General features: G+C 44.4%; 1 protein-coding gene across 4 annotated transcripts in view; it reads left to right on the top strand.

Annotated features, from left to right (window-relative positions):
• The window catches only part of TRRAP (transformation/transcription domain associated protein), a 167,047-nt gene that overhangs the window by 36,466 nt on the left and 118,176 nt on the right, over positions 1 to 12,405 (top strand). For 2 of the 4 annotated variants that reach the window (XM_079953623.1, XM_079953624.1), the window contains exons 28-33: positions 606 to 702; positions 1,925 to 2,046; positions 3,760 to 3,930; positions 5,356 to 5,424; positions 10,899 to 10,952; positions 11,093 to 11,113. In XM_079953623.1, coding sequence (XP_079809749.1) covers positions 606 to 702; positions 1,925 to 2,046; positions 3,760 to 3,930; positions 5,356 to 5,424; positions 10,899 to 10,952; positions 11,093 to 11,113 — 534 coding nt within the window. The remainder of the gene's footprint in view (positions 1 to 605; positions 703 to 1,924; positions 2,047 to 3,759; positions 3,931 to 5,355; positions 5,425 to 10,898; positions 10,953 to 11,092; positions 11,114 to 12,405) is intronic. The other 2 variants (XM_079953625.1, XM_079953626.1) reach the window with 2 other exon arrangements.

The following is a 12,405-nucleotide window of genomic DNA, read 5'->3' as shown; positions in this document are numbered from 1 at the left end:
TCAGATGCAGATAATTGAAATACCTTCACTGTGTTCTTTTTGACACCTGCTGAAGACATTCCTATTTAGACAAGGGGTACCCAGATGTTTAGAAAGGTGGTTTTTTTTAGGAGTTTTGATTTGTTTTACTCTATTTTATTTGATCCTCCCGTGTGTTTTAAATTATAGTTGTAAATGTTTTAGTGATAATTTTGTTTTATATTTTCTCTAAACTGCTTTGACATTTTTGCTATAATCAAGCAGTATATAAATTTTATAAAATAATAAATAAATAAAATTGGGACTATCAGACTGATCGATTGTTTGTAATAATGGTTCAAAATGGACAAAAAGGTAATGTGATACAATATTTAAGTAAACAATCTGGAGCAGTTATGTAATTACAAGGCAGGGTGCATCAGTCTAGTCAATTAAAACAGTGAACAATGATGGGAAAAACCTTCCAAAATGCAACACCTTATTTTTTTTTTGTTAATGAAATGTGAATGGTTGTGTTGGCTTCAAAGTACCTTGTTAAAATGACAGGTAAACAATTTAAAGTGTGTTTAGAGCTCCGCTCCCTGGCTCAAAACAAGGAGTCAACTCTTTTCCATCTCCACTTCCAGCTGTTGAATTTATGTGAGGCTGAAGACTGTGCTTTGATGAAATTGCCCTGCTACAAGAGTCTTCCGTCATTGGTACCTCTTCGGATTGCAGCACTGAGTAAGTTTACTAAGACTTTGAATACGGGTGCTATATGCTGCATTGTATAGAAAGCACTGGGGTTGATGCTGTAGTGGGAAAAGAATGGGACCCTGTAGATATAAGGATGTCTGCAGCCTGCAGTAGCATCTGTAGCATAGTAGTAGGCTGAGCACCAACTTAACTATATAAACATACGTGGCTCCCTTAAACCGCGTCACACTGTTGGTTCACCTAGCTCAGAATTGTCTCCTCTGACTTTGCTTCTCGCTGATACACTTTTAAAAACTGGTGCCATGGAGCAAATCCAGGAACTTGTGCAGGAGTGGGGAGCCTTTGGCTTTCCAGTTGTTGCTGAACCACAATTCCCATTATCCTGGGTCATTGGCCATGCTTGCTAAGGCTGTTGGGACCTGTAGCTCGCTTTTGGAGAGTATTGGGAAACCTCAGTTGGTCCAGAATGTGGCATCAAGGATGTTGGTGGCTGCTCATTCAAGAAGACTATATTATACTTTTCCTGAAACAACAGCACTGTTTTTGGGCGCCTTTAAAAGTGCTGGTGATGGGCTTTTATGTCCTGGACAACTTGGGTCTAGGATATCTTGGGGATTGCCTCATCTTCCATCAAGCTGCTCACTGCTCAAAGTCTAGTAGAGAGACCCTTCTGTGCCATGACTATAGTGGAAGCACAGTTGGGTGAGGCCTTTTCGGTGGCTGCACCCAATTGTGGAATACCTTTCCTGGTGATATTCATTGCATCTCCCTTGCCTTCTGCTGCTATTTGCTGAAGACTTCACTGTGCTAGCAAGCTTTTGTGTTGCAGGGCAGGTATTTTTATTTTTTATTTTTGGTATCGAATTTTGGCTAAGTAAATTAGCATGCAATACTAGTTCCAGTTCATTGGCAGAGCCAGGGGCCATGTTCACCTGCCAGGAACGGGTCACAGCCTGTTTCTCTTCACCGCTTGTCATTCACGTTCTCTTCTCGAACATTTTCCCTCTCTTCACACATGGTGAATGGTCCAGAATTCTAAATGTGCTTTGGAAATTGGCTACTTGTAAAACTACAAATGATTGCCACCACCCCCTCTTCTGAACCCGTTGCTGTTGGCAAAGCATGTTAAGCCGTCTGTAATTTGGGAAGAAATCAAAGAAGTGTTATAGAAATAAAAACAAAAGAGTTGTTTCTTAACCTTTTGAATTTCCAGTTAATAAGGAAGCTCAATTTCCTTTGATTTTTGCAGATGCCTTAGCTGCCTGCAATTATTTGCCACAGTCGAGAGAGAAAATCATTGCTGCGCTTTTCAAGGCACTTAACTCAACAAACAATGAACTCCAGGAGGCAGGAGAGGCTTGCATGAGAAAGGTTTGTGGCACTGAAACAAAGCTGCTTTGTATTGACTTTTTTTCTCTGCTCAAGAGCTGAGTAACAAGGAAGCTGTTTTGCCATTGGGATTAATGGTTGCTCTGTTTATATCTCTGTTTGCATGATGCCAGTGTAATTGGGGCGTCATGAAGTAGGTTATTTTTTAAATGGCTTGATCTTGGGCATAGAAGTTCTTTGCTGCCTCTCAAATGTGTACAACCACTTTTCAAAGAACGAACAACGTTGTTCTGGGCCACTTTATTGATGTCTTGCTGTTAGGGCCCCATAATCTTGGGAGTGGGCTGTTGATGTCATAGCTATAATGCAACTGAGTGTTTTTAATTATGGTACCTAAATAGCTAATGTAACTATTGATTGCTGCTTAAAACCTGCACCGTACTCGTATTGAACGGCAGGGCTGAAAATGCATTAAAACAGTAAGCAGGTGCTGGGTCCCCGCAGACTTTTATAGACAAAATATTGAAGCGGAAGTCTTTTCAAAAGATTTGGAAAATTGAGTTAACTGTCCTACATCTTGATGGCAGGGTTTACATGGCCCAAGAGGCCACTGTAACTAGTCTTGCCATTAACCAGATCCATTGTGACACCCATCACCAAGGGGTGATAATGACCCATGCAAGATGGAGTCCAGTATGTCTAGGCTTCTGGAATAAACTGTAAATGCAGGCCAGGCAAGGGCCTTGGGCAAAGACTAAGGTGCTGGGTTGGGACCATAATGAGCAGTCCTGCAGTTGTGGCACATTGTTTCAGCAGAACTCTATAGTCTGGGCATCTGACCTGGTGCCTTTTTCTGCAGCTGTTGGCTTCTTCTAGGCAGTGAGGTTTCAGGATTTGGGGACTCTTTTGAATAGGTCTTTCCTGATCCTCCAAAAAGTTTGGCCCACTCACCAGAGTCCAGATGGCACATTTACCTTTCTGGGAAGGACTAGGGATTCCTGGGCTGGGACCACGGCAGACATGTAAATGGAGCAGGCTGGTTTGTTTTTGCGTATGTCCTATGTGGTTTTGTTTGTATTCTGCCTTCCTATTAAACTCAGGGTGGCACACACAAGATTTCCAGGTGGGCTTCTATCCAAGGACTGTCCACACCCAGACTTGCTTAGCTCCAACAAGCTCTGACACAAGTGCATAGCTCTGTGATATCAGAAGTTTGTCCTGTTGGAAATATGGGTCTCTAAAGTTGCTTATTGCTTTATTGAAGGAATCTTCCTTCCACGTGGAGAATGTAATTGCCAGTGTGAAACTTTTTCATCTGTGACCCAATCCAAATGTATCACAAGCCATGGTTTGCTTTCCTTAACCACAGTTAAGTTTTTTTTTAAAAAAAACCCAAACCATGTTTAAAGACTTGAGGCTAACGGTTTGATTCCCCAGCCATTGCAGTCTTTCTGCTTGCAAGTGGTTTCTCTGGTTATCTGCTGCTACATGCATTCTGGAATCAGCCTTTGTTTAACAATTTCAGTCATGGGGTTTCACTCTGTCTGGGATCTTTACTAACATTAAGGCAAGAAACCATAGTTATGTCTGCACTGGGCCTGTGTACTTTATTTCTCAAAAGTCACAATTATTTCAGTAGGGGTTTTTTCCCTTTCCACTCTAAGGATGCTTTAAACTTGCAGTCAAAAATACCAGCTCACGTAAATGCTTGCATGGAAATACTTTTATGATGTTGCTTCTGTTACTTCCTGTCAGTTTTTGGAAGGTGCTACAATTGAAGTTGACCAGATTCACACGCACATGAGGCCTCTGCTTATGATGTTGGGTGATTACCGAAGTTTGACGCTAAATGTGGTGAATCGCCTAACTTCAGTGACTCGACTGTTCCCTAACTCCTTTAATGACAAATTCTGTGATCAAATGATGGTAAGAACATGGAACCGCTTGAATGATTTTTAAGCAAATGTCACTCTGAAATTGAAAGTTTCAAAGAGGAGGCTTAAAAGCTATTTAATAGATTTGTACAAAGAATCTTCTTCTCTCTTTAACTGTGGATTAATTGGGTGTCGGATGTGGGGTCGAATGTGAACTAGTTGGCTTTAAAAAAGTGCTGCTAAATTGAAATGAAAGCATGCCCCCCCCTTTTAAAAACAACAAACCACAAAATGTCAGGCTACTTTGGTGAACATTCATAGACTTGGCAACTTTATTTCTAATGCTATAATAAACATTCAGTATGCATGAACAAGAACGTGTCTTTAACCATTAGAATCTGCTCCACCTTGTTATTTATGTTTGATGCTGTTGTCCAGTTGTGCCAAATAAAATAACATCCAAGGGTTTAACAGCCACTAGCAACCCAAAAACTGGAACTGGGAACTTGCAGCTAGGCTCTTGAAGAGAATCGACAAGCCAGTCTCTCTGACCTCACCCCCACTTCCAAATTTGGTCTGTTATGTGTAGGATGTTACCGCTGCCACCTCTTGCTCAAATGAGCTCTTCCAGCAGAGCTTGAATACTGGAATGTCAAGGGTAGCTGGAGGTGGATTAATAGCAGAGGTAAAATCCTGGCCAGGGACTCTTCCAGTTGAGGTTCTAGTCATAGGGGCTAGAAGCACAAACAGAATATTCCAACTGGAACGGAATCCCTGTTCCTTGCTGTTCTGCTTAGGCGTCTGCCTTTCCCTTCAACCTTGGAAAAACTTTGCTGGCTTTAGATGTGTGTGTGTAAAATTACTTGTGTGAGCCTTTTGCAGTATTACAAGAACTTAATGCTAAGCTGAAGCTGATTGGTCTGAGATTTGTGGCCCCTAAGTAGTGGCATGGCCAGGTGGCAGGCACTGAACTGAATGCTTCCTCTCGCCTCCACCGCTGCTGCCCTTGCCACCCACCCTCATTCCTTCTTGCACCAGGCACAATGGGGAACTTAGATGTGACCTTGTTCACATGTCATGGCACAGCTGGAGACAACATACGTTTGTCATCAAGCTGGGGGTTTCTTCATAGCTTTAGGATGTAGGTCTTGAGGTGAGCTAAGGCCACTTATTAGAATGAGTTCCGCATCAGGGAGCATGAAGCAATCTTCTCATAGATTCCGGCTGGACAAAAGATCTCATTGACTTCTTCTACCTGGGCAAAAATGAAAAATGTCTTGGCTGCAAAGCCCTCAGTGTCTGTAGATAGCAGCCGTGCCTCCTCACTTAACCCCCCCCCCCCCAATGAATACAATTTCAGCTTGCTCCAAAGTATTATACAAAGTTTCTTTATTGTAAATAATTGCATGGGCCATGCTTAGCTAACAGAGGCTGTAAGAAAGCAGGAAATAACTCTCGATATTGGATTCCCCCACAGCAACACCTGCGTAAATGGATGGAAGTGGTAGTTATTACACACAAAGGAGGACAGAGGAGTGATGGAAATGTAAGTTGATTCCGTTCTTTTTCTGGGGCATGAAAAGCCAAAGCAAATGGGATGAAATGTTGGGGAGACTGTAAACGCTAGCTGCTTCCTTTCAGCGAACTACATACCTGCTTAATGAATGTCTTCGTGTGTGTGTGTGTGAAAGACAAATTCTTAATGCTTTTACAGAATTGTTATGGATGATGCTTGATGTTCACCTACTCTATGGTAGCCACGCTCAATCTTGTGGGATGCTAGCTGCTGAATTTTAAGTGTGGAGGAAGACCTTAAGAGTGCACCCCGTTGCAGGGTGAATTGAGGTTGTGCTTTATATGAAAACTGTTGGTTGCACCCCTAGTGATTTCACTGGCAATCCATCCCAGTTCATTGGATTCAGCAAGAAGCACAAACACTGTCATTAACAGAAATCCATCCTTAAGAAAAACACCTTGACCTGTTAGAGATTTCCCCCCGCTCCAAATCAATGTTACTGGATGTTCCACGTCTCTTGCAAATGAGCAGCATGTACTATTCTCCCATCCCTTTTTGCAAGCTAAATCTTTGTGTGTTTGTGTGTATATATATATATATGCAATACATGAAATGCAAGACTGCTACTGGAATGAGATTGTGAAGAAAGCTGGGGAAATAATGCTTAAAAGGCCGAGGCTTGTTCAATGTTGTACCATCAGTTTTCTTAGGTATTATCAGCCTATTTGTGTGGGATGTTAGGGTTCCTCAGGTTACAATCCCTAGTAAGTACTAGCTTACTGGTACTTGAAAGTTTTCAGGCATTGCTAATTTCTTGATTTTTCGTGTGCATGTGTTTAATTCACCCAGGAGCTTCATTGGCACAAGATTCGGTGAATGAGAAGGAGTTGGGCCAACCCCCCCACCCCTCTAATGGTGGACTTTTGCAGCCTCTTTTGACTAGTAGTAGTTGTGCAGTAGCAGCAACTCGCTCTCAACTACGTGTGCTCTTTCATGTAAACGAAAAAGTTCTGTTGCAGACTCTTAATGTTTGAATATACATATTTATCAATAATTCATTCTTTAAAAGGGGGAAAGGGTGAAGAAGCTTGACAAGGCAGTGTCCGAATATGGTTTCAGTCTGAGTGTGAACATTTGGCCGTTGTTAAAAGCATTGTATGTGGTGATGTGGGAATACAGGCGTGGTATAAAACACCATTAGTTAATAAACACTTAGAAAGGATGTACCACCTTTTGAAGTGTTGCTGCATTTTGCACTAGGCTTGGATAGTCCTTTCGAGGCTCCTGTGCTTCAACTGCTAAGTATGGCACAATCTATTAAGCACTGTTCCACTTTAGCAAATTCTCTCTCCCCCCCCCCCCTAATATACCTGCAAGGCTTTAGGGAGACAGGAGCTTGGTAGTTTGCCCCAACAGAGTCCAAAGGGTGCTGCTGGATGAGGCTAAAGGCCCATATTTCCTAGCATCCTGTTTCTCACGGTGGCCAGCCAGTTGCTTCCAGAGAGCCCACAAAGAGGATACGAAGGCAGTAGCCCTCCTACATTATTCCTCCCTAGCAATTGATATTTCCAAATCTATTTCCTCAGAACCTGGTGTCCTGTATAGCTAGCATGGTTGATACCTGCTTTTCTGGTGGTGGCACTTGCCTGCGAAGCTGGCATGTTTTGATTTGGCTGTTCACTTTGTGCCAGGGGTGGCCCACATGGTCCCCTGCAGATGTTGCCAACTCACCATATGTGACCATTGCTAGATCTTGCTGGGGCTGATGGGAGTTGTAGTCCAAAACATCTAGAGGGCACCATGTTGGCTACACTTGGACATGCCTAGCATACATGATCTAATCATGTTGTAAAGGGCCACCACAGGTAAGTATTCTTTTTCCTGTAGTTGGTGGCATAAATGCTTGCCTGAGAGTGACTTCCTGCTGCCTCAAGATGGCCGTAATCTGAGAAACGTTAGCAATGGTATTTTAACTCATGTAGGCTACATAGACTGTGCTATTCTTTTATATCTGGCAGTGTGCAACCACTTAAAAACACAAATTCTTCCATACATCGCAGTAGGTGCAACTGCTGCTAACAGCCAGGCTTTAACAGATGCACTTGCCATGATGAGGGTGACACAACCCTCTGGGGAGTGTGATACGCAGCCAGCCGCCTAGGGTGGAACAGGAAGCACTCTTAACCAACCTTCTGACTCTGGAGCAGGAAAGACAGAGGAGGGAAACTGGATGCTCCTGCTTGGTCCTTTGTCCAGTGGTGTCCAGGCAACCCTTCTCCTGCCAGATGTCCTGTTGGGAAAGGCCAGTGCTGGGAAAGAAGGGTTGGGCAGTGCTGCTCAGGGCACTTCTTACCAGCGTTGCCCAGTCGGCTACTCTTCTAAACAGGAAAACCCAGCAGTGTGTGTAGTGTGTGTGTTTGTGTCGGGTGACATTACCTGGGGTGACTTTGAGAAGCTTTGCCCAACCTGGCGTGCTTTCCCCACATTTCTGTTTGGTAGGGGAGAAGGGGATGCTGGTGCCTACAGCCTTGACCAGCAAGGCCACTCAGAAATTGCAGATCCCTGTTAACAGCTGGGGCTTTAATCCTGTAAGCACTTGCCACTGGAGTTAGTCTGGTCCAACAGCAGTCTCAGCTACTGTTCAAATGTGGAGGTGTGTGGCAGAACTGTTCTAGGCATTATCACTTTCATTGCTCATGGTGAATTCCTGCCCTAACAGCTATTGGGAATCAACTGTGGGCTATCATAGTAAGTTCCCCTTCCTTCTGCTGCCACTAGTGTTGACTCTGGGGGAGGAGTGACCATTCGGAGAGGGGGACTGGGGGACTGGGCACTGGACATGGGGGTGCTCCCCTTGCTCCCCCCCCATGAGGTGAAACGCAAGTATATTTTAAGTGCTGCTCCGCCGTGTCCCTCCTGTTTTTGTGTGCAAAATACGGCTCCATGCTGTGGACAGCGAAGAAGTGACTTGGGGTTGCTTCATTGTCGTGAGAAGTCTAGCAAGCGCTTTCCCTAGCCTTTTGCTTTCAGCCTTTCCACTAGCTCTTCAAGTGGAGCATCCCTCTGGGAGTTCCCCCAAAGTCTCAACATCTGAAGCAAAGCCACCCTGTTTGCGAAGCAATAGAAATACTGCGCTTTCAGGAAAACATAACTTGAAATTTTAAGAATGCTGTTCTCTCTCCCACCCCCCCACCCCCCGTGTGTGTGTTTTTGTGTGTTGGGGCAGACTTTACCCAAATCCTTAATCTCCTTTCATACCAATTAAAAACAACAACAACAAGGTTCTTTATTGCTTTAATATGTATCTGCCTGCAAGAGGTTTGCATTCCCCGTGCTAATTAAGCCGTGCTTCATGGCTTCATGGATTATAAAGCTGGCACTGCTGTATTGGATACTTTTGACAGCATGATCATATGTATGCAGCCATTGTGTTTAGCTGCAGGCATGCATTAAGAGTCTCTCCTTCAAATCGGCTAAAAATGGATTGTTTGTTATTTGTCACTTTTTCTCCAAGGAGCTCAAGGCAGATCCCCATTCTCCCTATATTGTTCTCACAGCGATCCTCTCATATAGATTAGGCTTGTGGCTGTGCTTGAGCAGTCACACCTGAGTTTCATAAGATGTGATGTGAACAAGCTTTGTTCTATGCCATGGCTTCCTTCCTTCCTTTGTGCAAGCCAGGGATTCACCACCTTACTAGAGTCTTCTGCTATACCAAAACCAAGAAACTATGGTTAATGGTTCCCAAACAGGACAAGGTATTAGTGAATTGTACCATGACTTCATAGGGACGCGGGTGGCGCTGTGGTCTAAACCACAAAGCCTAGGGCTTGTCGATCAGAAGGTGATCAGAAGGTTGGCGGTTCGAATCCCCGCGACGGGGTGAGCTCCCATTGCTCAGTCCCTGCTTCTGCCAACCTAGCAGTTCGAAAGCACGTCAAGTGAAAGTAGATAAATAGGTACCGCTCCGGCGGGAAGGTAAACGGCGTTTCCGTGCGCTGCTCTGGTTCGCCAGAAGTGGCTTAGTCATGCTGGCCACATGACCTGGAAGCTGTATGCTGGCTCCCTCGGCCAGTAAAGCATGAGGAGTGCCGCAACCCCAGAGTTGGCCACAACTGGACTTAATGGTTGGGGGTCCCTTTGCCTTTACCTTTACCATGGCTTCATATCTTGGGAAGTCTTTAACTATGATTTCCTGGTTTGGATGTAACAAGAAACTAAAGTTAACTAAAGAATTCCTGGCTTATGCAAAGAGAAGAATGAAGCAACTGTATGTAGCAATCTTATCTTGTCTAATTCAGCCAATATAAAGGTAAAGGTACCCCTGCCCGTACGGGCCAGTCTTGACAGACTCTGGGGTTGTGCGCCCATCTCACTTAAGAGGCCAGGGGCCAGCGCTGTCCGGAGACACTTCCGGGTCACGTGGCCAGCGTGACATCGCTGCTCTGGCGAGCCAGAGCCGCACACGGAAACGCCGTTTACCTTCCCGCTGGTAAGCGGTCCCTATTTATCTACTTGCACCCGGAGGTGCTTTCGAACTGCTAGGTTGGCAGGCGCTGGGACCGAGCAGCGGGAGCGCACCCCGCCGCAGGGATTCGAACCGCCGACCTTTCGATCGGCAAGCCCTAGGCGCTGAGGCTTTAACCCACAGCGCCACCTGCGTCCCATATTCAGCCAATATAGCATCATCCAAACTTAGTCAGTGACTAATGTGCATTTTGAGAGTCCCTTCCTCTTCAGGCTGTTTGATAAGCTGCCCTACAAATCTCAGAAGATCCTGCTTCCATCCTCTAACCATTCACAGGCATTTTATGACCTTGCCATGACTTCTGTTGAGCAGTGGTAAAAACGTGTGCCTGTTCTCTCCCCGGTGGAAATTCTACTAAGCGCTGTTGTTAATTATTATGACGCACATCAGTTTTACTAGGTTAGCCCCAAAACACCTCTTAAAGTTTCATTTTAATTTTCACTAAAATGGTTTGTGAGAGTAATCAAACAGCAAAATACAATAATACAGTATGATGTAAAACTATGGTTCTACTCGCTCAGTTGCTCACACATTTTCCACCTGCTCAAACACACCCGTAGCACAGTCAGTCTGTAAAAACACCCATTTGCTCATACTTCCACTCAAAACACACTTTTCCTCACTCTCAACAATTACCTTTCCTCAGCACTCCTCTGGGTACATACATTATATAGAAATGCTATACTACGACCTTTTTTGCCAAGGGTATTGTTTGTGATTCCAGTTTGTTCTGTTCTACTCTATTGAGCATTGAAAGGTGGTTTGTTTTTCTGTTGTCTCTGTGGACATTGCCTGTCTCCCAAGATAATCTGAATGCCGCCTTCACTGTCCTGTTCATCCCTTAATATCCTTCCTCTTCCTCCTTGTGTGCAAGCTTTAAATATATATATAGATATATATATGGGAAGTTGTATGTATTCAGTGTGTGTACAAACAGCCAAAACAAAAAAAAGATGCTTTTCCTCCCCATCCTCAGGAGAGTATTTCCGAGTGCGGGAGATGTTCCTTGTCTCCATTCTGTCAGTTTGAGGTGAGAATCTAACCCTACTAAAGTCAGTTTCTGACTCTGCTCTGAAGCATAGCATATACACTTTTCTTTTGCATTTACGTTTTTGTGGTTGTCGTTGTTGTTCACGCTGTGAATTTTTGTTTTGTTTTGTTTCGGTTCAGCCTGCCATGGAAGGGGTAGAGGTGAGAACTTTCAGTGGAGGTGCCAGGAGGTTCTTTGTTTGGGTTTCGTTCCGTTCCTTTGTCTCTTTCTTTCTCTCCTTCTCCTCCTCTCTCTCTCTCTCTCTCTCTCTTTCTCTCTCTCTCTCTCTGTTTATGGTTTGTTTTGCTATGGTTTGTTAGCTGTATTTGTTATGTACTGGGCGAAGTGCATTGTGCCTTGAGTGCAGTGCTGTGACTTGTCCTCTGTTGTTTGTCTGTGGCGGAGTTGTATCAGTAGCATTTGCTGTGACCTGTGGAAGGACTTATAAAGCATGTTTTCTTTTTTTAAATGAATAAATTAGGAAGTTTTTGGTGCAGTTTCCCTCCCTCCCTGTACATACGTTGAGCGGAAGCCTTCTTGAGTTGCTACATCTAAAAGGAACAGATTTCAAAGCAAAAACTGAGGCCCCACTCCTAATTCTAATGTCTGGCGGCTGTGCAGGCCTCTCTGTTCAAGTGGGGGAGACATGTGCTTCATTCAGTTCAGGAAATGCAACCACCTTGCTAGACCTAATGTACTGTGTGTATGCATGCACAATTTCTTGCCCCTTTTCCTTCTATGGTGTTTGTCATAACCCTACATAAGAAACTACCCAAATGGTCAACAGGAGGTTTGCTGCATTGGGGTCTGTGGAAAAGCTTGGAGGTCAGTGGCTGATGACCTTTGGGACTGGTGAGGCAGAATGCAAGGAGTCCGAACCATAGGTGGAACAGAGCCAGTGGGAAGTAGAGCCAGATAATTCTAGTTTTGTCCCCATCCTCCTCCCTGCTAACTTCAGCAAGGTCAACATGGAGGCTAAGGAAGAGGAAGCTGGCCGGAATTCCGTGATCTCCTGGAATGTTTGTAACTTAGAAGGCAGATAGGTTGAGGCTGGATGAAGGCAGACTGAAGTTTGTGTGGCAGTGCCCTGCTTGCCCCAATGGACCGGCCTCTGCTGTAGGAGGATAGAGTTGAATTTTGAAGTTGCTAGCCCATATGAATTGAACTCTGATGCAGGCCAAACAGAACTCTTCCTTTATAGTTTTGTACAAGCCAGCTTTTAGCAGCAGCTTTTGCCTTTTGGAGAGACTCACGCAGTTAGTGTGCCCAACATTGGACATTCACAAACCTCCATACCACTGTTGTCATACCATTTTTTTTTAAAAAAATAAAACCCCAAAGTTTTAAAGTTGCACTATTGAAGCAAACTGAACCATCTAGCCACCCATTGTCCCCCTCCCCCAGAACAAAACAGCTATCTTACATGCCCTGGGTAAGTAGTTGTTGTTTTAAC

This window comes from Podarcis cretensis (genome assembly GCF_951804945.1).
Source record: "Podarcis cretensis genome assembly, chromosome: 14".
NCBI lineage: Eukaryota > Metazoa > Chordata > Lepidosauria > Squamata > Lacertidae > Podarcis > Podarcis cretensis.
The sequence above is the reverse complement of the archived record's forward strand: the minus strand, read 5'-3'. Positions and strand labels throughout refer to the sequence as shown.